Here is a 25512-nt window from a genome sequence, read left to right on the forward strand (position 1 = left end):
AGCAATGTGGAAATGTAAGCTGAATAAACCCTTTCCTCCCCAACTTGCTTCTTGGTCATGATGTTTGTGCAGGAATAGAAACCCTGACTAAGACAGGGTCTCATGTCACTGATTGTGCTTGGCTGGGTGTAGGAGTCAAAGTCTCGAAGGAACCAGCCTTTGGGGGCTGGATAACTTATGGATCACTTTAGTGTTCCTTGTTTCCCTAACCCATCATCTGCCCATCTAGTCTAGTATAGTTCTCTCTCTTCAGAAGGTCCAAGCACTCTCACTATGGGCTTCTTGGGGCTTGAGTGAAGAGTGGGGCTGTCTCTGCCCTCACTTGTCTAGCTGCTCTGAGGTCAGGACTGCATGGGGAAATGAAGTAGGTGCCATGGGATGTCTCAGCAGAGGCCAGAATGTAGAGGATGTTTGTATCAGGTCTAATCTTCATGTGCCATGGGCAGAGTTCATTCTCCAGTGCACTATACCACCCAGGTTTCCCAGGGGCCTGTGGGAGGCTGCATGCTGCCCTTTCACTTCTCTCTCTCTCTCTCCCCCAGATCAAGGCTCAGTAAGACACTGACAAATAGCTAACTAGAGCTGCAGGGGGAAAAACAGGGCTATATGGACGCTGACCCTTTCCTAACCCTGTCCCTCACTGCTAAGTGACTCCACAGACAACTTCCTGAAAAGGCTGGCCATACTCCATAAAGCCCTGCATATTCAGGCAGAGAATTCTAGTACCCAGGGCAACACAGGACAAGTGAGAAGGTCACTTCCAGCTTCTTGGATAGTAGACAACCCTGTCCACAGGCCTGAGAGTTCAAGGCCTGAAGAGATGAGGTAGAGTATGGGAATAATTTTTGCCTACAGTATCCTATCAAGTTACTCTGCTAAAAGCCAAATGCATGTGAGGGAGGCAGATAGTCACGGGCAAGACAGGTTTGTTTCAAGAGACAGCCCCAGTGAAGAAGGTATCTGGAAACCAGAAGCTCTTCCTAGGGACAAATGTCTCAACTTGTGTACAGGACAGATGCTGTTTATATGGGTGCTCTGTTTTGGTCCCTTTTCTAGCCACCTGCCTATCATTCCCTTTTATAGTTTCATGCTGACCATTCCTGAGATCATACCCCTTGAGCCTGCAGCTGAGCCTCAGTACTACCTGAAGCAACTGGGGAGCTCAAGATGGCAAAGGCTGCTCCTGTGACATACAACAAAGCCTAGAGGGTTTGTCCTTTTCTTGTCTCATTTTTTTCTTTTATATTCAGGTGCTCTTGGCTTTTCCTGGATTTCTCAAAGTCCTTCTATGGCAGGCATGGCATTAGGAACCAACTTCAGAGAGGTAAGCACAACTAGAATGAGGCTAGCTTAGAGCCAGGTGCTTGTTTCAGCTCTGGCACCCCCATTAGCCATGTGACCTAGAGCATCACTATTCTACCATTCAGTCCTTAGCTCTCTAGAAAAGGAGGACACTGAATGGCAGAAGTGAGTGTCTGGTATATGGTAAGACCTGTAAGTGTTGGCCTACTACTGGAAATGAATGAAAAATGTCCCTTATAGGCTCACATATTTAAACACTTGGTGCCTGGCTGGTGGCAATGTTTGGGGAGGCTGTGGAGCTTTTAGGAGGTCAAGCTTTGCTGAAAGAAGTATGTCACTGGGGATGAGCTTTGAGAATTTATAGCCTTCCCTGTTTCCAGTTGCTCTCTTTGTTTCCTGCACTTGAATAAAGACATGATCTGTCTGATTCCTGCTGGCCGCCTGCTGCCGTTATGGACTCTGCCTCTGAAACAAAAATTCCTTGTTCTTTCAGTTGCCTTTAATTGTGGTGATTTATCACAGCAACAGAAAAGTAACTTGACAGACTTGCTTTTATAAAATATAGCATGAGCAGTGAACAGAGCAGAGGGGTCTAAATTACAGAATCACTAACAAAAAACTTTGACTCTTGATTCTGAGTATCTATCTCAATGCTAGAGAATAGAGGCAATGATGCCTAGACAGGTGGACACATGATAGACAGGTGGACCCATGAGATGCCATGACTAACTGAGGTACCCACCTGGAAAAGGTGTTGTCAAAGATGAGCAAGTAGATGCCAGGGATTCGGACCTTCAGCTGGCCCCGGATGCTCTCCTTGTGGGAATTGCATCGGGTGGTGGGAATGAGGACCTGGCAGGGAGAACAATGAGAAGGTATCACAGAAGCTGAGGGCTTGTGAGTCCTCTAGGTAGGCTAGTACTCTAAATGAGGTCATAGTTGTGCCCCAGCAAGGGTGGGCTATCACTGTTGAAGGATGGTGGGTATGAGTTTCTTCTAGAGTCATGAGCCAGTCACCAACATCCCTGACTGTGTTGGTGTCAAGCTGCTGTACCACCTGAAGAAACAGAACATGCTTCAGGAAGTCAGGGCGAATTCTATATGTCCATTTGACCAGATGCTTCCCGTGGGCCCTAGTGCTGTCCTTGGTACTCATAGGACACTGAATCCTTCTTCCATATTGACATCCAGGCTCTCTATAAAGCTCCTGGGTTCATTTTCCTCTGGGAAAGACAGCTATGGCTCCATCCAAGGCCTCTCACATGGCATCACCATGGACCCTTCTCTTGTCCGGTTCTGGCTGGTCCATGCAATTTTTATCTTTCCAAGCCAGATTCTTAGCCTCCTGTTTATTCTCTCAGAATCACAAATTTGTCCTCAGAGGGCAAATCTGCACATACAGTGTGTGGAATAGGGCTAATTCTTGGATGGTTAACTTTATCGCCACTGGGACAAGATCTTCTACCTGAGTATTAGCTAAAGCACAGGTCTAATCTTAGAACTGAAGTTATATGGGCTAGCAAAGTGGATCAGTAGGTAAAGGGGCTTGTTGTACAAGTCTGACAACTTGGAAACCATGTACAAATGTGAACTGAGGGAACTGATTCTATACAGTTATTCTCTGGTCTCCATGTACAGGCCATGAATGTATCCCCTTTCCCCCCAATAATAAATAAAGAGAAACAAATAAGACTGAAGATGTAACAGGAAAAGATACCAGTATTCTAATTTGATAGCCTATCAAGTGCTCTCTCTCGCGCTCTCTCTCTCTCTCTCTCTCTCTCTCTCTCTCTCTCTCTCTCTCTCTCTCTCTCTCTCAGCTCCTTTGAGCTCCTAACATAGCAAGTGATATCAGAAGTGACTAATTTTATTCAACCCCCTTAACTTGCAATGAGACAGTCTTAGTCAGTGTGGCCTTCACTGTAGGCACAGGGGTTTCCCCTTCCCTGGTCAGTATTCCCTTCCAGGTGTATCTATAATGCTTACCTACCCATATTGTGATTTCTACCTGGAATCACAGGTGTTGATTTTTTTCAGGTCTCTCTCTCTCTCTCTCTCTCTCTCTCTCTCTCTCTCTCTCTCTCTCTGTTGATACTTAGAACAGATTTGGGTATTATCCCGCATCTCTCTGTCCCCAGAAGACTCCACAGAATCTGGGATACAGTAAGAGTCAACTATTGGTTGTCCAAGGACCCAACAAGGTTCCTATATGTTGTTATGAGACCTGTGTACAGCCATCTATTTTCTGAAAGCCCTAGGCTGTTCAAGGGCATGTGAGAAGTCCCATGAATAGGTACTAAAGATGTAGATCAGGAAATAGGCTATCTAGGCTCATGACTTTTCAGGGGACCACAGAAAGTAAAAATAGTATCTTCTGTAGCTGACTGGTGAACGAGGCCTGGAAGGGCATAGAACAAGTAAGTATTCTAGACATGGGCTTTCTATGCCCCCTTGTGTTCACTGTAGGAAAGGACAGTGGTGTCCATTAAACCCAGGAAGGACATCTTGAAAGTCTGAGACAAGGCTGCCTGAACCAGGTCCCTAAGATTCAATATCTGTCATGATGATTGGTGGGTAGATAACAGGGCAAGGGAGAAGCCCGTAGCTCAGAGACACTTATAGAGCTAAGGGCCTGGCGCCTGAGGTCTGCAGGAGGACTATGACAGAAGAGAGCTACACTTGCTGCTGCTTTATCTGCCTACTGCTGCCAAACAGAGAAATGAAAATTAGCACTGAAGAGCCTCTTGCCTACTCATAATTGATTTCTATCCAAGTAGATAAAAAAAAAAGCCTCTGCCAGTTGACTGTGTAGGACATCAACTGCCTATAACTCACTTTTTGCTCCAGCCCAATGTGTCTGATAGGTTCTACCACTCTGATAGAGGACTGATATCCAATATATACAAAGAGCTCAAGAAGCTGGACTCCAGAAATTCAAATAACCCCATTAAAAAATGGGGTACAGAGCTAAACAAAGAATTCTCAACTGAGGAATACCAAATGGCTGAGAAACACCTGAAAAAAATATTCAACATCCTTAGTCATCAGGGAAATGCAAATCAAAACAACCTTGAGATTCCATCTCACACCAGTCAGAATGGCTAAGATTAAAAATTCAGGTGACAGCAGATGCTGGCGAGGTTCTGGAGAAAGAGGAACACTCCTCCATTGCTGGTGGGATTGCAAGCTTGTACAACCACTCTGGAAATCAGTCTGGCGGTTCCTCAGAAAATTGGACATAGTACTACCGGAGGATCCACTGCTTGTGGACGTTGTACATCGTGGTGCGCACTAGGCTCCGCACCACGATGTACAACGTCCACAAGCAGGAGCTCAGGACCTCTGGTAGAACAGTCAGTGCCCTTAACCACTGAGCCAAATCTCCAGCCCCTAATTCTGATTCTTACAAAGACTCCCACCCCTTACAAGTTTTTCTACCCTAAATAAAAAGCCTGCACTGTACCATAGTAATAATAATAATAATAATAATAATAAAAAAATAATAATAATAAAAGCCCTGGAGTCACTTTTAGCTGAAACTTTTTTTGGAAAGCGAAGCAGCAGGTTGTAGAGGAGGAACTCTCATTCTTATGATGCCTGCTCATAAGAGCTAGCATAGAAGTCTTCTAGAACTACAAAGTTTCACAAAAGGCCCTTTGCAATCACACATAGCAGAACATATCTCTGCAAGGCTGTGCATCTAATGGTGGACTAATGCCACCCTTGTTCTGCTTGTGGACGTTGTACATCGTGGTGCGGAGCCTAGTGCGCACCACGATGTACAACGTCCACAAGCAGAGGATCCTGTTAGGGAGCCTGGCCTACCTTGCACTGGTCCAGTGGAGTGTCTTCTGTCTCTTGGAAGACCACACTGAAGGAGATGCTCTTGGGATCAGAAGAGAAGACCCAGCTGATGGTAAGGCCAGGCTCAGCCACGGTGATGGTAATCAGGCTGTAGGTACTGGACCTCACAAACAGCTCCCTGTTGCCCTCCCCAAAGCTGGTGATCTCCTCTACTGTGAGGGGTAATTTGATCCTAAAATAAAAGTTCAAAGACAGACCTGGTTTAATGGATTATCTGAGGTAACCAGAGATTTGAGACTCTTGGTAGGTTAGGCCTGGCCATTCATGACTAACATGTTTAGGAGATGTTCAGCTCAGACAAAAGCTGGTGGTGAAAGCGGTGAGAAGAGTCATTTTAGTGCTGTGCCCCTCCCCCAACCTCTTCTGCACTTACATGCTCTATCTTTAAGTAGAGGGTGGGGTCTAATTCTGATTCTTTTTTTTTTTTTTTTTTTTTTAAAGATTTTTTTTTTTTTTTTATATATAAGTACACTGTAACTGTCTTCAGACACACCAGAAGAGGGCATCAGATCTCATTACAGATGGTTGTGAGCCACCATGTGGTTGCTGGGAATTGAACTCAGGACCTCTGGAAGAGCAATTGGTGTTAACCACTGAGCCAAATCTCCAGCCCCTAATTCTGATTCTTACAAAGACTCCCACCCCTTACAAGTTTTTCTACCCTAAATAAAAAGCCTGCACTGTACCATAGTAATAATAATAATAATAATAATAATAAAAAAATAATAATAATAAAAGCCCTGGAGTCACTTTTAGCTGAAACTTTTTTTGGAAAGCGAAGCAGCAGGTTGTAGAGGAGGAACTCTCATTCTTATGATGCCTGCTCATAAGAGCTAGCATAGAAGTCTTCTAGAACTACAAAGTTTCACAAAAGGCCCTTTGCAATCACACATAGCAGAACATATCTCTGCAAGGCTGTGCATCTAATGGTGGACTAATGCCACCCTTGTTCTGGAGCATGGTAGCTAAGGCTTTAAAACAGTCCTCTTGTTTCTCTAACAACATCCATTTGTCACACAGATTATTAGGTATTGATTCCCATTGTAGTGTTACTCCCAGATAAAGCCTGTTTCTGTTTGGTATTTAGGTAGATCAAAATAGTTTGGTTATTTTTATTTTCTACAACAAAAATTCATTGCTCTTACAATAAAAAGAACAGCAACCAAACAACAAAATGGGGCTGAAGAGGCTGCTCAGCAGGATTCTATTCCCAGAATCTACATGGTAGCTCTCCTCTGCCTAATTTCAATCTCTGGGGATCTGATGATGCCTTCTTCTGGTCTTTGTGGGCACCAGTCAGGTTTGCACAGATAAGCATGTAGGTAAAACACCCATATGTGTGTGTGTGTGTGTGTGTGTGTGTGTGTGTAAAACAAACCAAAAAGCTACCACTGACAATACAAAAAGTAATATTAAAAAAAAAAAAAGGATAGAGGCAGAGAAAGGAAGATTATAAAGAAGCACAGGGAACTTTTTAGTGACAGACTGATTTCTTAGTAATGTTTTTTATGATACTACATTATTTATTAAAAATCTAACCATTGTACACTTTAAAGGACAAGCTTAATGTATGTAAATTATGCTTTAAAAATAAAAAGTACAAACTGAAGCCCCTGATGCAGTTAAAATGGATATCAGGGTTCAGGCCTAAAATGCCTAGGAAGGAGAAAACAAGAGCTTACAGCTGGGTATGAGATAGCCAAGCTGACCACATAAGAGGAAGGATGGGGTTCTGGGGAAAAAGCCAGTGTCTATATGATCTGGCTGGTTCCCACTTCCACAAAGGGATATGCATAAGGCACTAGCTGGTTCCTACTCTACAACAGCCCTACTGAAGAACATATACATGTCTCTGGCTTGTTCCCACTTCTACAAAGGCCCTAACGAGGCGCTGTTGCCCTTTCACATATTCTTGCTTCTAATTCAGCTAACTCCAACAGACCAAACTGTGGGTAAGAGCAGCTCCTAACATGAATCCTCCACGTAGTAAGAAAGGGTACAGGAGGAAATCTTATCCAGCTCTGTAGACAAAGAGATGGATATGAGGCAATACAGAAAAACCATAGCCACATCTTAGTAGGTGTGACAGGAGTTGGTGTTAGCTCTCCACAAACAAGTACAAGAGTCCATGATAAAACTACAAGTCAGTGGGGTTGGGATGTAGCTCAGTGTTAGAGTACCTGTCTCATGAGACTGAGTTCAATTCCAAGCACTGTCTAAAACAAAACAAAATGAAATAAGCCCTACAAACTGGCCACAAACAAGTATGAACAAAGAGAGGAGTCTAATGAACTACTAATAGACTCCATCAAGCTCTGAGACAAGCAACACCTGTAAAATCAACAGCTAGAGAGCTAGCAGCCAGCAGTCAAGACCGATAGCTGGCAAAACTAGTCAGAGATGAGCAGGAAGCTTCAAAATGTGATGACTACCCCGGGTACCGGGTAAGCTGCATGTGAAGAACATACAATTATCTCCCCAGTTGGGTGAGGGAAGTATACAGGATGTGCAATTCTTTAACTTGCTGAACTAGCCCATGTCAATAGAAGTCACCGTCTCACCCAGGTACAAGTCTTGCCTCCAGAAAATAGCTCAATGTTTTTTCCTGTCTTAGAATTCTTCTCATTTTCTTTAAATTTTCTCACTTTTTGTTAACTTTTCTTAATAAAGCCTGCTTTTGCTTTATTTACTCCCATATGTGTCTGTGTCTTTAATCACTATTCACTTGGCCTGATGTCTGTCCTTTGGTTACTGATTGTCTGGTATCTGAGTGTTTGAGTCACATACATCTAGGCTAAAAAATGCCCTGTTTACCCTGAAAGATCTGCATCATTCCACTGGATGGGGCCAGCTCTGGCTCTAATAGGACAAGTGTCCCTTCTCCAGACTCCATTCCCTGGGACTTCTCTCCACTGGCACAAGAGGCCCACTTATCAGCTTGCCACTTACATCAGCTCTCCTGACTTCAGCAAGCAGATTTCAGCATCTTGTCCCATGGGCATGTCTTCGGTGTCTTCAGGGGTTAATGAGTTTGATGTGGTGTCCCTGAAACATCACAAAGGAGAACAGGCCATTAGCTATCAGCACATGAAGTCCTATAGCCTGAGGTCTACACTGGAGGTCTGCAGTGAAGCAAGGACTTCAGTGGGGACAAGTGAAGACAACAGGGCTGTTAAGAAATTGTATGGAAGAAGTGTGAGTGCACACAAACACAAATGGGTCACTCTCCTCTTCCCACACCAGCAAATCCTCTATGGGTAGTGGAGGCAGGGATGACAACAGAATCATTGCCTCCTTCCTTCTTAGTATTGGCCCTGGAGCACAAGAACTGGAGCCCTTGCAGAGTTGGTTCCAGAATCAGGCACCTTGACTATAGCTCAGTCAGTAAAACAATAAGTCTAAGCAGATATGAGACACAGCCTTATATTAAAGAGGGCAGAGTGAATACCTGCCTCCTCTTCCCTTCCTAATGTACCATCAGGAGTACAGAAGGAGCTGTCTTGGCACTGGGGCTGTTCCAGTTTCCAAAGTGTACTCTGTGGATCACCAAAACCCAGGAAGCAAGTGTTGTATACAATATCTCCCTCTTAGAAAGTTATTTTAGGCAGTTGTTTAGTTGTTTCCCCATTCAAACATTCTCTCTTGGATAGAGGAAATTGCTCTTAAGACTCAGTATGCTCAAGTCAGAAGTGCATTGTAGGTCTCAGTTTGCCTGGTATGGTGCTTTTGCACTTGGGAAGCTGAGGCAGGTGGATCTCTATAAGTTCCAGGCCTGCCTGGTTGACTTAAGGGTGTTCCAGGACATTCAGGGCAAGCTACATACATAGACCCTGTCTCAAAGAAAGAAGAAGAGAAGAAAGGAAAGAAGGAAGGAAGGAAGGAAGGAGACTCCAAATCCCATCCCCTGACCCCTCCACCCCAGTTTTAAAAGCAACAAATGATTGCTGGTGAGAGGAGACTCTTCATGGAGCAATATGAAATATGTATAGAGAACTCCAGAGATGTAGCTTTTACAAGTTCTCACCTATTCTAGTGTGTGCTTTTTGTGAGGCAACTCCCCATGTTACCCATATTCCTATAAGCAACAGCACTAAATTCACTGATTCATCAAGCTAGATTTGGATGGAAGTTTCTTTGGCTGTTAGTGCCCTATCTGGTATGTTCTTGTATTTATCTGACCACGGAACATTGTGAACATCTGTAAAATTATTGACCCTCAAAACACACTGGCAGATAAAAGTTCCTGGATGGGGACATGAGCCACAACTCTTTCTCCAAGGTAGGGCTGGTGCCACAGTCAGATGCTCTGACTGCAGTTCAGTATGTTCTCACCCAGGGCTCTATGCTCAGTCTGGCTAGTAGCTCTCAGGAGTCTCATAATCCAACCAACTTCAGTTGACAACTATGCCCAGGAAGGCATAGGCCCAAAAGAAAATGGTCTGCTCCCATATGAAGGCCTTAGTTAGAAGGTCTCCTGTCCAGCACGACTTCTCCAGATGTTATAACCATTTTCAAGGGTTGTAGAGGATTCTTTCAAAATGCCCCAGGGGTATGGTCAGTATGTTCCAAACTTTCCTCTCACCAAAGGCTCTTGCCTGCCTGGACACCAGGCATATTCACTCCATCTTCACATGCTGGTTTGCAGCATTTTTTGGGGGAAACTTCGGCCTTTCCTAGGTAGTCACGTAAATGCATTAAGGGACAAAACAAGTTTGAGAATGGCAGGAAACACAAGCAGGACCGCTAGAGGACACCCTATCTCCTTCTATAGCTATGTTCTTTCTTTCCTATTGACATGGTTTTCTCAGCCCAGAAAAATCAGTGTTCTCAAGTGACCTTTTTCCTTTCCTTGCTCCAACAGTAGTGCCTACCTTTAGCTTCTCTGGCTTCTTAGGGTAACATGGCCACCAGTCTATTGCTGCGCTCTTCTCTCTAGGGCAGTGGTTCTCAAGCTTCCTAATACTATGACCCTTTAATACAGTTTCTCATGTTGTGTTGACCCCCAACCATAGAATTACTTCATTGCTGCTTCATAACTGTAATTTTGCTACAGTTACTAATTGTAAATATCTGATATGACCCCCAAAGGGGTTAAGACCCACAGGTTGAGAACCCCTGCTCTAAAGTAATGATCCCAGTGTTCCTAGGACTCCCATTGCATACACAGTCTATGTTTAACAAGTGTCTGCATTATAAGCCTCAGTGTAAGGGACTTTTATACCCCAGATGCCCATGTAATCAATACTCCAATTTACTAAAGAATAAAGAATGGCTCAAAGGTTAGGAGTATTTGCTATTCTTCCAGAGAACCCAACTTCAGTTTCCAGCACCCATATTAGATAGCTCACAACAGCTTGCAACTCCAGTTCCAAGAGATCTAATACCCTGGCTCTTTTGGGCTCTTCAGGCATGAGCAGTCACATGTACATACACACACACAGATGTAGAGGATGCAGGTTTGGATCTTAGTGCTCACATAGTGGTTTACAACTGTCTGTAACTCCAGTTTCAGGGATCTGACACTCTCTTCTGGCCCCCACAGGCACTACATGCACATGGTGCACATATAAATATAAATATGCACATATAAATATAAATATGCAGGCAAAATCTCTGCACAGATAAAATAAAAGTCTTAAGAAAAAAAGAATAAAGAGGTACATAAGGGTCCTACCCATGAGACACCTGGGTATGTCCAGTTAGGCCTCTAGCATTCCTTTGTCACAATTCCAAATATTATAATTTGTTTTTCATTTTATTAGTAGATAACAATTCTCTAGGCTGCCCAGAACAGAAGCTCCACCTGAGAAATGCCCAGCAGCCTGTGATGTCTTGCTTATGGTCTTCCTCGGAGGTTTTTTTCCATTTTGTCACTTGCTCTACTGAATTCCAGGCTTCAGGAGAGAACTGGGAATCTTCAGTTCAGACTGCACTGCCCAACAGTGATCACTAGCCACAAGTTCCCATGTAAACTTACATTAATTAGGATCAAATAAACTAAGAATTCAGCTCCTAGTTTATACTAGCAAAGGCTTCAAGGCTTCAGTCACCACACAGGCTGGTGGCACAGGACACATTCACTGTGGTAACTGACATCCTTTCTGTTAAACAGCCAAGCAAAAAGCAGCACTTCTAAGATCCTGGCTTCTGAACACTTGGTTTTTATGGTCTGATCAGAATACACAAACCTACAGTGCCAATAAGCAAGCCATTTATGGCTCACTTGCAAACGGCTGGCTATTTCCTCAGGGACATTCAGCCACAAATTTGTCCTCCACAACTCAGCCACTCATCAGTGCCCTGTGCTAACTTCTCCTTCCCAAAGCAGCAGAAAATATAGAACAAAACAAAACAAACAAACAAACAAAAACAAAAACCAAGTCTTGGAGTTGATATCCAAATAGTTCTGACTTAAGAATGCCAGGTTTCTAGAAAAGGTGATAGATCAGAACAACTGACTTCCAAGATAAGGCTGAAGCAATAGTGCCTACCATGCCCATTGTCTTCTCAATTCTCTTTTACATAGTCAAGTATTTCTGAGGAAATGCAAGACACAGACAACAGGGTACTCACCCTTGAGAAGTTCAGATCTTTGAGTCAAAAAAACTTACGGACCTTGGAGCAATGCACACTACAGATCTGAATGGTAAAAGGCTATTTATGTATGGTCCCAAGTGGACTAGTTCCTTGAATTTACTTGCAAATCTTTTATTTTACACAGAACTTTCCATTGTGGCATAGCTATAACAAAAGTACCATACATTTTCAAATCTACACATGCAATCTCCCCACAGTCACCTACACATGTGCCTTAGAAGTTCATGCACAATTACAGAACATTGAGATGGGCCTCTCTATTCTCCTTGAGGAAGACAAATAATTTTGAGAAGAGTACAGCAATGCTTGACAAATCTCAGGCCAATCTATTACTATGCTATAAATGTAGTAAAACTGAAGGCTATCTTGTCCTAAAAGGTATCTTTAAAATATTTTTAGACTTATTTATGTGTATGAGTGTTTTGCTCATAGATATGAACTGAAGTTATGCATGGTTGTATGCTGCCATCTGGATGTCGGTAATTGAATCTGTGTCTTTTGCAAGAACAGGAAGTGCTCTTAACTGCTGAACCATCTTTCTAGCACCCAAAGGGTTCTTTTAATAGGAGAGGTGTTTCAACTATCTCCCTCTCAGTATTTGATGCAGCCTATGCAACTATTCATTTATTCATTTTTCACTGTATCAATGAGTAGGTGAGCAAAACCCAACAGTTTAAATGGAAGCCTCCATATAATACCTGTCTTACAATAAAATCAAATACTAGTTTCTAGATTCTGGTCCTATTCCAAGTTCCTGACTTCCAGGCTAATTTTCCTGGAAGTCAGCAATGCTAGCTCATAGAAGCTAATAACCAAAATGCATTAAGATCATAGTGTCTATCAGATGGAGGGAAGTCCAGGAGGGTAACCTCAGGCAGTTCTAGCAAAGCCAAGCATGGTAGGTGGGCACTGCCTGCCAGAGACCTGTGGGGCCAGAGTGTTGGGGTACACCAGGCCCTCCAGTACAACCAATCATCTAGAAGCAACCTGGTCCTCTGGTCTGGGAATGATCAGAAACCTGAGCTTGTAGCTCTGAATTCACCAGTTGTTTTGGTTCTGTTTCTTACATTCTCAACTGTAAATGGAGATAATACCTGGCCCTCAGCAATAGCATGGACTTTGCAATGGCCTAGAACCAAAATGTTCCAAAGACAAGTGTGACCAGTAAACAAAGTGATTTTAACGAACAAAGTCCACCATCTTCAGTGGACTGACAAAAGTCAAATCTACTTACTGCTCCCCTTTAGGAAAGCAGTAATGGAAATCCTATTAGGTTTTAACAGCAGAAAATGTGCCAAGCCAAGAAAATGGGAGTATGAAGCATCAGAATCATGCTTCATCTTTGACTCTCAAATTAAGTGGGCAGGTTTGTCAAGCTTGTCATGTGGATTCTGCCTATGGGATAGAGAGGGGGGCAGGTCTCTAGCTGAAGGCTCTTAAGTATTTGACGGAAACACAGACCACATCACAGAGAATCAGAGGCAGACCTTTAGCGAGCATACTTCACTCTGGAACAAAGCTACTGGGCTTCTCTTCTGGTGAGTCATTTGCTTTCTTTTGTTGCATCTCTCAGATTCCTGTCTGCAGCATGACCTGTGTACATGGTGCAAGCTACTGAATTCAGCTACTCATGGCTCCCATCCCTCACTGCCATGGTTGCTGTAAGGGTTAGAGAAATATGAAAACTACTTCATTGGTTCTGGAATAGAGCAAGTGGTTATAAAAGGATGGGAAAGGTAGTAATGGTATAATCAGACCCACCTAGGAATACAGAGCAGTCTAGTCACTGGTCTTCTATTTTTAATCAATCTCTTTCTATTTTTAGTTCTTTTGTATCTTAAAAAATAAGCTATAAGCCACAATATCTACTTTTTTCAATATAAATCAATGCACAACTGTAGATACTATAGACTATAAACAAACAAACAAAACAGATGAAATAAGTAATTTGTAATTATGCCAAAGGCCAATGCTGACAGTTTGGTCTTTTAAGACTAGAGTTAAAATTACAAATGTTATTAAAGGGTCTTTAAACAAGAGCCTATAGAATATGTGGTTCATGAAGTCTTAGAATTATAGGTGTATGGACATGATTTCTCAGAGAAGGTCTACAGCTTCAATGAGATTCTCAAAGGGGTTTGTGACCACAAAAGATTAAGTGCCAGGTGAGGCAGCAATCCCAGCCCTTTGGAGGTGGAAGCAGGAAGATCAGAAGCATCATCTATTTGTTGTAACAGTAATGGCCCATGGTGGGTTTGTTTTTGTTTTTGTTTTGTTTTTTTGTGTTTTTCTCATATTTTTTCTGTTTTCAGCAATTTAAGTATACTGAAACTTCCAAAATAATTAGAAGCACTTCTTAAATATTTGGGTTACATTTTATGCTTTATATACAATTATAATTTGTTATTGGGCTTTTTAAAAAAACATTATATCAAAAGTTTCATTACTTTTTCATTTTCCTAAATCAATATTTCGATTTATAAAGAAATGTTAACTTTTTGTATAAGGGACAGTGATTTTGTGTGTTATGATTGTAAAGCAAGCATTCTACTGACAGCCATCTCCCCAGTCTAGTGAATTTCAATATTCTATTTGTATAGTCTAGTCCCTTTCTACTAACATAAAACTGAATACGGATTTGTACATTTTCTGAAGAGCCATGCTAAGGTTGGATTCAGAAAAGAATAGGACAACAAAAAAGCAAATACAAGTGAGGTAACAGCAGAGAACTGGAGGTAACTCTTGGGAAAGCAAAGGTGTTTCATATTTTAAATGGTGAAAAATAAATCATCCCCATGTGAGTCAATACGATACACACAAATACTTGACACTGTTTTAGCACCTCAGAAGGCTATGGGGCAGGATGCCTACCATCAGCTTATCAAGACCAGAGATCTAGCCTGAGGTCTGGGTGTGGGGACTAGTTACTGAGTAGCCTAGTTTTAAAGGCAAGGTCCTCTCTTGATGGTGAGAAAAGGCATTATAGCTCTAGGGAAGGTATAAGTTCCAGAAGCATTAGGGTGGACACTATTTCCGCTTAGGACTCAATTTTAGGGCAAGAAATGACCATATGGATTAAAAGAAGAGGATGTCTTCAACTTTTACATGTCCTCATCTGGTCAGGTAATATTTTATCTTGGTAAATCTTACAGAAGTTCTGCTCAAACACTGCTTAAGGCATCTTTTAGAACCCTCACTGGCAGGATATGAATCTAGGACACTGGCAAGGTTGGCCTGGCACTCTCGGGTCAAATGCTATCACAGTTGCCTCTACAATCAGGCCACAGGTTATATTACCCCATGTCTTGCTTGTGGTCCTTGGTAGTCACAGGGCAAAGCAGGGTCGGAAACACAACACCCATGGAGAATCAAGTCCTGGGCAAGAAAGTCAGGCATGTGGACTTTGCTGTAAACCTATTCAGCAGCCACCCTACCTCATGTGCCATTCTAACTGGCCTTCCATTGTGAGACCTTTAGGTCCTGAATGGCTAAAGGAAGTTAAAGCCATGCCTCCTTATGGGGATATATACCTTCCTAGAGATTCCCCAAAATAAAGGGATCTCCAGAATCTGAGGTTCCAACATAAATGTCAGAAACTGTTAGAGATGAAAAATGGAAAAGTTTTTGTTTGGGGAGCCAGGGCAGTACCTTAATTCCCTGGCAACAAAGCCAGCTCTGTCAACGTTCTGGAGACATGATTTTCCACGAGTCAATTGCTCTTTTTACACTATACATCTGAGGAAAAGAGTAAACAGGAAGTACTCCCCAGTCACACACAGTCCTTATCATCCTCCAAGACCCTGAGGATAACAGTAAGGAAGTTTTCTAGAAGAGGCACTTGACTTGGATTTTATGACTTTTTAACAATGAATGGGGCTATCTTAGTTAGGGTTTCTAGTGTGATAAAATACCAGACCAAAAGCAACTTGGGGACAAAAGGGTTTATTTTATCTCACATGCCCTGATCACAACTCATTAAGGACAGGAGCTGAGAGAAGGAACTGAGCAGAGACCATGGAGGAGTGCTACTTATTTGGCTTGTTCTTTTCTAGCTTGAGTATCCTGTTTTGTTTTGTTTTGTTTTACTAGCCCAGAGGTGTCCCTACCCAAAATAGGCTGGGCCATTGCACATCAATTACTCATTAAGAAAATATACTACAGACCTGCCTATATGCCAATCATATGGTGACATTTTGTCAAGTGAGAGCCCTTCTTCTTAAATAACTATAGCTTATGCTAAGTTGACATAAAACTGACCAGCATAGAGCAGAGAGTGGTAGGCACGGCTATGAGTCCCCAAGTAGATAGGGACAGACCTTCATGATAGACAGCAGTCCTGTGTTTCCAAACAGTTTTTGTGGACCTGGAGAGAGAGAGCTCAGCACTTAAGAGGAATAGACAGTCTCCAGAGAATCTGGGCTTGATTTCCAGCATTGCACGGTAGCTCACAACCATATGTAATTCCAGTCCCAGGCAGTCAAATGCCCGTTTCTGGCCTTGGTGAGCACTGCTCACACACAATTCAGACATACATCCATACACAGGCAAAATATCCATATACATAAAATACTTAAAAACTTAAAATACAAAACAAAAATAAAACAAACAAACAAACAACGAAGGGCTACTGTGTCCACTTGACTGTATGGTGTCTTTTTTTTTTTTTTTTTAAACAATTGAGCATTTTATGGAACACAGGAACCTGAGATTTTTAGGGTTATTGAAGAATCCCTCACTCTGGCTGAGCAGTTTCCCCTGGGACAGGGCCATCTCCAGCATAGTGCTATGACTGAGCATGATACCAAATGGGGTTAGAGATAATTTGCTTTCTATATGGAGCTAATAAGGACAGTAGGAAGAAAGAACGTCACTCAGACAAACCCAAATATAACTTTTAGGTTCTGACTCACAGATGTTTGTCCCAACAGATGCCATGGATGATGGGCATCAAGAGACAGCTCTGTACGATGGGCACTACGAGGGAGATCTCTGGCTCTTCAACAATTCCAGTGATAACAGCCAGGAGAACAAACGCTTCCTAAAGTTCAAGGAGGTCTTTTTGCCCTGTGTGTACCTGGTAGTGTTTGTCTTTGGACTGCTAGGGAACTCCCTGGTTCTGATTATATACATTTTCTATCAGAAGCTGAGGACTCTGACAGATGTGTTTCTGCTGAACTTGCCCCTGGCTGACCTGGTGTTTGTCTGTACTCTGCCCTTTTGGGCCTATGCAGGCACCTATGAGTGGGTCTTTGGCACAGTCATGTGTAAAACTCTTCGAGGCATGTATACAATGAACTTCTACGTGTCCATGCTCACCCTCACCTGCATCACAGTGGATCGTTTCATTGTGGTGGTCCAGGCTACCAAGGTCTTCAACCGGCAGGCTAAGTGGAAGATCTGGGGCCAAGTCACTTGCTTGCTCATTTGGGTGGTCTCTCTGTTGGTTTCTTTGCCACAGATCATCTATGGCAATGTCGAAGATATTGACAAGCTTATCTGTCAGTACCACAATGACAAGATATCCACTATGGTTCTTGTTATACAGATGACTCTGGGGTTCTTCCTGCCATTGTTCACTATGATTTTGTGCTACTCAGGCATTATCAAGACCTTGCTTCATGCTCGAAACTTCCAGAAGCACAAATCTCTAAAGATCATCTTCCTTGTAGTGGCTGTATTCCTGCTGACCCAGACACCCTTCAACCTTGCCATGTTAATCCAAAGTACAAGCTGGGAGTACTATACCATAACCAGCTTTAAGTATGCCATCGTAGTGACAGAGGCTATAGCATACTTTCGGGCTTGCCTTAACCCTGTACTTTATGCCTTTGTTGGCTTAAAGTTCCGGAAGAACGTCTGGAAACTTATGAAGGATATCGGCTGCCTTTCTCACCTGGGAGTCTCAAGTCAATGGAAGTCTTCTGAGGACAGTTCCAAGACTTGTTCTGCCTCCCACCATGTAGAGACCACCAGTATGTTCCAACTGTAGTAGGCCCTGCCACACTTAGAGAAGTTAATAACAGAATTCTAGGAGCATGGCTGTATCATTTGGATGCAACAAGAAAAGCTTTGCTTATAGCATGTGGAGTATCATGGAGAAGTCACTGAACACCATGGCTGGTATACAAAGCTTCTCAGATATAAATATACCCTGTTCTTAATATCTAAGCCTAATGCTCAAAGGAGAATATCTTGAGATTTTGAAGCACTTTCACTCTTTCATCCTCAAGAATGCTGACATCAAGGTTATGACAGTTAACTCTAGAGATTTCAAGTTCTCTTTTACCAAGTTTGGGCCTAAAAGTTGAAGAGCTGCATCAACAAAGATGTTGCTGGCAGATAATGTGCAGGGCTCTTGAGTTCAGAAGACTCTTCAATGGGCAAGCAGTTGAGAGTTGAGAAGCCCCCACACAAATGCTGCTTGAATGAGACCAAGCTCTGACTCATCCAGGGGTCTGTCGGACTTTTGTGCGGGTGGTTGCTTATGTTTTACTGGAATTGTCTTGGAAAGTGCAGCAATATGGGACTGAAAACAGGCCAGAATAAATTAGCTAAATCTCAGTGGTCCATGTAATGCTAGAAAAATGTATAAAACAGAACTTAAGACTATAACAAATACAAGAGGACTCTGGCGGCTTTGCTCATCTAAAAAAATGAAAGAAATTGTGACACATATGTACACACAAATATATCAAGTATTTTGAGTTTCATGGCTAAGAAATAAAACCTTTTAGATGTTTTCAAACTGCTTTCATCTTTAGGTACATTCTACTTTAATTTGGTATGCTTGAGTCACAAAAAATAAACCTTCACAAACTGCACAAAAACAACCCAGTTAACTTCTAGGCCTAAAATAAAGGAAATAAGTTAAAATGAAACTTTGAGGGCAGTGGTCTATGAAGGAAATAGATTATACCAATGGTGACATTCTTGCTTTCATGGTGGTTTCCTGCTCCTGCCCCCCAAGATGTGAGGTGCATTTGTTCAACTTCTGAAATACTGCTCCAGGATAAAGTGATTTTACATGCCAGACTAGATTGATGCTGACTAGATCCTGGCAACCACATGAATAGGACTATAGGTGCTTGTTGGGTATTTGTACCACCAAATCATTCACCTAAATAAGAACATCTACCTAAAAAGGCTGAGAGAATGTCCAGGAGGCTAGATAAACCTGGGCTCAGGGCTTGGAGAGAGCAGCCTAGGGCTGCCTCCCTGCTATTCACTAAGTATGACCTCAATGAAACAAATAAATCTCAACCTCTCAACATGCTTGCACCCATGGTTCTAAGTCCTTCCCTTTCTTTCTCTTTCCTTCCTTATTATACACAGTCATGGCCAGTCTGGAACTTGCTATGCAGACCAGCCTGCCAGCCTGGTCTTGAACTCGCAGAGCTCCACTGCCTCTAACTCAAGTGTGGGGTTGAAGACATATGCTAAGATACTTGACCTGAACAAATCTCTCTCTCTCTCTCTCTCTCTCTCTCAGTTTTTTTTTTTTTTTCGAGACAGGGTTTCTCTGTATAGCCCTGGCTGTCCTGGAACTCACTTTGTAGACCAGGCTGGCCTTGAACTCAGAAATCCGCCTGCCTCTGCCTCCCGAGTGCTGGGATTAAAGGCGTGTACCACCACGCCTGGCTCTGAACAAATCTCTTAACCTTCAGCCATTTCTTTTTAGTGAGAAAGCACAAGTCTCTCAGTTGATTTGAGGAGAACTTGAGATAATACATACCAAACACAGCACTGGCTGAGGTGGTTGCTCAGTTGGTAGACACTTGCCGAGCATGCATGGAGACCTGGGTTTGAACCCCAGCACTAGGTGTAACACATCTATTATCTCAGTATTTGGGCGATGAAGGAAGGAGGATCAAAAGTTTAAAATTATTCTCAGTTAGAGAAAGTTTGAGACCAACTTAGGCTATACAAGACCCTGTCTCAAAACAAACCAAATAAAGAACAACATAATCTATTTTGTGGGTGAAAGATCTTCAAACTGGCAGAAATTATTTCTTAGAAGATATAGTATAGGTTCCTTATGCTATCTCTAAGGGTGGGTGCAGTGGTACAGGCTGTTGTGTGTGTGTTTTTTTCTTCCTGGATATGTAGGGCATGCCATATGGATTGTGGCTCAAAAAATTTGACCACGCCTTGGAGTACAGTCATGGCCCATGATCCCATGCACCATTTTATCAATCACACAATCAAGAGCTGTAGTACTCTTCCTTGATATGTGCAAGTGACATGCAACACCAAGTGCTTACTCAAAACAACTAGGCTGCTTTATGCAGGGTGATAAGGTTCACCTTCAGTGCGTTCATCTTTATTTGCAACACTGCTGAGGGAGAAGGGCTGAGTCCCCTTCCTTCATATTTGACTCCCCTAATATCCCAGCCTAGGAAATGTAGGCTCTCAATGAGAAGAAAGATAAGTCAGGTGATAGGGCCTTGTAACTAGTTACACAGGTATTCTAGAAGTATGGCAGGACACTTTTAGTGCCACCCTAGACCAATCCAAGAAAGCCTTTTTCCAAGGCCTGGCTCATTAATTCACACTGCTAAGTGACAATGCTCTCTGGGTTATTTCTAACCAGCTGTCTATCCAATGAAGAAATCAGATGAGATGGGAGAACCTTTGGACCATGTTTTCTTTCAGGCTCCCCACAGAAATGTTTATGCTGGCCTTTATGCAGTTTAGAGAAGCTTGCTTGTCTGTTGCTAAGAAAATACAGCAATAGAACCTTCCTTCTCTCTTCCTCCTCAGCCACTATTCACCCTATTCTCTGGGTAGCTTACTATACCTAGGGCAGATTGCTATCTCCTCCTGTACCTACACCATCATTAGCAATAAATACACATGCAAACTAAACCAAACCAAACCAAACCAAACCAAACCAAACCAAACCAAACCCGCAAACCCCAGCATGTTAGTTAGAGGGCTTGTGTCTGGCCTGCAGGCTACCTGCAGAAAGGCTGTTGTTGCAGGCTACATTCCTTCAGAGGTATTAGAGGTTTTAAGCACTCGCCATCTCTTTCTCCCACCTTTGGTTCTCCTTGCTCATAGCAGGAGATTATATCAAAGGACAGGCTGCTACATGGAGTGGAGGTTGGATCCAGATAAACATGGACCCTGATTGAATCCAGACTCTTCTAGATGTGTTTCAGAGCCTGAGAACAAAGACTGTGTGTTCTCCTCCTACTGGGCTCCTCATTACTGAGGATAGCGGAAGTCCTTATGGGTTCTGATTCCAGTTAAGACATATGAAGGCCAGACATAGCTATGTTTTCAGAGAGGTGAATGCACGGTGACTCCCTTATAGGGACCATCTGATTACCCAGGAATTCTTGGTGACTGGGATGAGGAGATAGTGTCACAAGGCAGAAAAGGGAGCACAGAATACAGAAGCTGTAAGTCACCCTACCTTCCACAGGGCTTACAAAGTAGCATCCTGGATAGGTGCCTAGTTCTTCAGGTCCATAGTTACTAGTGCTGCTTTATAGACAGCTTGGTACTATCACTTCCACTTTCTGAGGAGAATTGAGTGAGGGGTGAACCTTGTTAGCAGCCTCTCTGCTCCTAAACACTAGCCATAGAGCTTTCAGATAGGTGTTATACCACACAAAGGGTCTGACAACTCTGTACTCCTCTACAGTTACAGGTTTTAGGTTAATACAGGCATAAGGTGGCTTTTGAACTTTAACCAAGATTACCATATCCTGTCCTTGTTCTGTTTCTAAGATAGCAGGCATCAAATCTCTTGGCTGGTGACCACAGTTCTCCTGTTAAGCATTCTGGCCCCAAAGTCCTGTTTTTGAAGTGATTGGCAAGCAGACTCTAAGTGAAGGTTTTAGATTATTTTCTGTAATCTGGGTACCTGAGGAGGAAGGCTTTCTTTCTTTCTTTCTTTCTTTCTTTCTTTCTTTCTTTCTTTCTTTCTTTCTTTCTTTCTTTCTTTTTTTTTAAGGATGATAAGGCTACAAGTTGAAGATACCAAGGAGCACGTGACATCCACAGCACAGGCTGACATCAAATTTCAGCATCAACATCATGAAAAAATCACATCTCTCCATAGGAGGTTTCTGGCTCGGGTATTGTCTCTGTCTTAAGGAATGGTAAGGTATTCTAGCCCCCCTTGCACAACTTAAAGGAGCTGCACTGAGAGGCTGTATTTGCCATGGCCATGGGGCCTGGATGCTTATGTGGGTCTAGAGCTTATGCTCTTCATCCTAAATGGCCTATATGTCTGGTACCTTGAGAGCAGGCCAGGTGTGGGAGGCTTTGGATGTGGGGGAGCTGGGCCAAGGGAGCCAACTATCTATTACCTCAGTTCTGAGAACTGGAAATCTGGGTAGTGCTATCTAGGACCCTGAAGGAGAGGGTACAGGCATGACTGAAAGGTTGTACAGCACATCTATCTGCTATAGGTGAGGGCTGTGCTCCTTCGAAGTGTCACCATTCAAGATAAGCCAGAATGGAGAAAGGTTAGCTGTCAACAGGAGATCCTGTTAGGCTTCTCTGGGAGGGTGAAGCTGGATTTGGAGACTTTTTCTTGTTCCATCATTTCCAGGAAGAGTCAAAGCTTAATTCCTCTAGCATCACTTTGTTCCTCAGATTGTTTACCTTTCCCTCTAAGTCTCCTGCAAGGGATGGTGGTGCAAGTCTAGGGCTCTCCTTCCCATACTTTGTCAGACTCTTGATGTCTTTGAGTTTTAGACATAGGAGAAAAGGAAGGCAAGGAAAAGCTCCCATACATGCTAAGACACAATCTAGAGTGTGGCTCTTCAGTCAGTCAATCCCAGAGGATCTGTACTGGCCAGGCTACAGTGATGGCTGTTTCCTTTCTCTGGAGAAGTTCCTGATTTCCCAAGACCAAAAACTATACATACTGGTCAGCAGTCTGGAAGCTTTCTGTTTCTGTTCCTACTAGGAAAGAGGAAGGTGAAAGATGGGGGAGGAAGCTAGAGAACAGTCACCTCATACAGTTACAGATGTCTGTGAGAAGACACTTTAAAATCTATGGCATCCTCTTGGGACTCCTAGCATTTGGTCTACTCACATAGGTATTCATGCATCTTGCTAGGCGCCAGTGGCAGAATGTAGTTTACTGCTACAAGGAAGAGAAGAAATCCTGGAGACCACTGGATCATGGGGGTCAGGGTGGATGCTGATGACTACTGACCAAGTATGTGTCAAAGAAGTGTTTCAGAAAGGAGAGAATTGGTCCAAAGTCACAGGAGTAACAGTAAACAGGAGCTATCTTATGTTTGGTAATGAAAAGCTTTGTCCATGAGTGAATTCAGTGTTATTATCAGAAAACAAACAAGTGTGGTAATGTACTTAAGCCTAAAATCTAGGCTAGCACCTTCATGAAGATTAAGTGCAGCTCCTCCCATGTGGCAAAAATTGACATGATAAAGGTGACAGGTGACTCCTGGTCCTATTTTGGATTCAGAGATCTCACTGTGAGTCATCATGAGCTCAAAGAAGTCCTTTACCACTAGAAGAGTTGGGCTTTTGATAATGTATTTGTAGGGAAGGATTTATTTTAACAGTCCCTCATAGCAGGGAAGGCATGGCAGTGCAGTCATCTAGACTTATTTACACAGTATTGGACTTGGAAGCAGAGAACTCACGCTGGAACCAGAAGTAGGTAAAATTTTCTCTGGTCTCTACTTCTGTCAGTCAGGCCACACCTTCTAAATGATCCGCAACCTTCAAAATAGTGCCATAAGCCTTGGACTAAGCATTTAAAACAAACTTGTCAGGGGCATTTCAGATTCAAAATATAACATTTAGCCCTTGACCTGAAAGGCTCATTGCCATCTCACAATACAAAATGCATTTAGTTCAGGTTCAAAGAAAACCCTGTAGTCTTAACAGTGTCATCAATGTTTGAAAGTTCGGTCTCTTTTGAGACTTAAGACATGCTCAGTTGTGAGGCCTTGTAAAATAAAAATTTAAATGATATATTTCTAGTATAAAAAACCATTCTCATTCTAAAAGGGAGTACTGAGGGTAGAGCAAAGAAAGACATGACATTTTAACAGTGAAAACATTAAATCCTAGTTTCATGTCTGGCATGTGGGACACATTTGGTATTAGTTCTATCCTTAATGGGTCTTCTTGCTTATCATGCGTACAGGCTCTCTACTGGATTGGTTCTACTAGGTGCTTAAATTCTCCTGCATAGTTCACTCATGCACTACCAGAGAATTTAACCCTATTACATACATTTAACTCTGGCTGTCCACGGTTTTCTCTAGAACCTTAGTGCAAACCTCCATGCCCTGCAACTCTTGCATTCTACAATGCTCACAAAGCCAGCACCATGTGGATAATGTCAAGTTCTGCTGCCAGCTTGATATGTGGCTGAGTCTTCTTGGACCACAGATGAAGTAGCAGAGTGTCTGTGTAGCTACACCTGGAAAAACACTTCCTAGATGAACATTTTAGAGAAGATGACTCTTGAATCTCTTCATTCTCCTTTAAAAGAATAGTCAAATGCATTTCCATCTTTATACTCTGAAGCCCTCACTGAGGGGGTTCTTGCCCTTAGGTCCCTTTCTTACCTACTGTCCCAGTGCAAAGCAGCTGTTTCCTTTTAATGGCATTAATCTCTAATGGTTTTAGTTACTTCATCCACATTTCTTTGTTCACAATTTTAAATATAATTGCATTTATTTCCTTGCTGACCTAAATACTTTTATGTCTTGTTGATCTGCTTTTTTCCCCCCAGCGCTTATAAACTGGGTTAAAATTAGAGAGTAGTAACTATGCTACAGATAAATGTTATGCTGACAGGAGTATGAAGTGAGAGGTTAATGCCTGTTCATATGGCATGGATCAGGAAGCAAAGAGCACAGGCCAGAATATAAATAAAACTAATTTGTTTCTTTAATGTATATGTGTGTATAATATGTGTGTATACTGCATGAGGTTATATGTATCATGTGTATGCAGGTGCCCAGAGTAGCCAGAGGGTATCTTATACCTTGGAACTAGAGTTACAGATGGTTATCTGGTTTCTGATGTGAGTGCTGGGAACCTGGGTCCTTTGCAAGAACAGTTAGTCCTCTAAACTGCTGTGCCACCTCTCTAGTCCCTAACCTATTATTTTTAAGTTCAGCATCACTCAAAGTTTCAGGACACAAGTAACACATAGCTAATTTTTTAGCCAGAATGTAACATAAATGACCTCTATTCTAATTCCTGATAGAGTCCTTGTTCTCAACTAAAACTTTATGGCACAGTCTATACTGTACACATTTCTAGTGGCATTCTGGTCTTGAGAATAACCACCCAAACAGCTCATTAAGCTCTGCTTACAGCTGGGGCTTTGCTGGTTGGCATCTTAAAACCTTTCCACATCCTTTCTCAAAGGCCTTAAACCACAGTCAGATTTAGTCACAATGACCCTGATTTTCCATGATAGCTGCTGTTTTTATTGCAAAATACTTGGAAGGAGAAATTTAAGTGAGGAAGGGTTTGTTTTGGCTCATGGATTCACAGGGTATCAGTATATCATAGTGTACTGCTCAAGGAAGAGAAGATACCCTGGGTCATGGGGGTCAGCATGAACACTGAAGATTACTGACCAGGATGTTGTCAGAGAAGAGTTTCAGAAAGGAGAGAATTGGTCCAAAATCATAGAAGCAACAGTAAATAAGAGCTGTCTTAGGTTTGGCAATGAGAAGATTTGATTTTAAGTTATTTAAATTAAATTTATTAGATTTATTTATATAAAATCATACC

General features: G+C 42.5%; 2 protein-coding genes across 3 annotated transcripts in view; one reads left to right on the top strand and one right to left on the bottom strand.

Moving 5' to 3' along the window:
* The window catches only part of Fyco1 (FYVE and coiled-coil domain containing 1), a 61590-nt gene that overhangs the window by 497 nt on the left and 35581 nt on the right, over positions 1–25512 (bottom strand). Inside the window, exons 15-17 of the mRNA XM_021206683.2 lie at positions 8116–8211; positions 5128–5338; positions 2045–2154 (exon numbers count right to left, since the gene is read on the bottom strand). Of these exons, the coding sequence (XP_021062342.1) occupies positions 2045–2154; positions 5128–5338; positions 8116–8211 (417 nt within the window). The remainder of the gene's footprint in view (positions 1–2044; positions 2155–5127; positions 5339–8115; positions 8212–25512) is intronic.
* On the top strand, positions 13237–18502 carry Cxcr6 (C-X-C motif chemokine receptor 6). Of its 2 annotated transcripts, none has more exons than XM_021206685.1 (2): positions 13237–13301; positions 16692–18408. In XM_021206685.1, the coding sequence occupies exon 2, from the start codon at positions 16697–16699 to the stop codon at positions 17750–17752; it is 1056 nt and encodes a 351-aa protein (XP_021062344.1). In that variant the 5' UTR covers positions 13237–13301; positions 16692–16696; the 3' UTR covers positions 17753–18408. The 2 variants fall into 2 exon arrangements, with proteins under 2 accessions (XP_021062344.1, XP_021062343.1); XM_021206684.1 differs by having other exon boundaries at positions 13247–13301; positions 16662–18502.

This window comes from Mus pahari, chromosome 10 (assembly GCF_900095145.1).
Source record: "Mus pahari chromosome 10, PAHARI_EIJ_v1.1, whole genome shotgun sequence".
Classification (NCBI taxonomy): domain Eukaryota; kingdom Metazoa; phylum Chordata; class Mammalia; order Rodentia; family Muridae; genus Mus; species Mus pahari.

Bases quoted from the DNA above. Each gene is read 5' to 3' on its own strand.
- Cxcr6 (XM_021206684.1), top strand. From the start codon at position 16,676: ATGTTTGTCCCAACAGATGCCATGGATGATGGGCATCAAGAGACAGCT.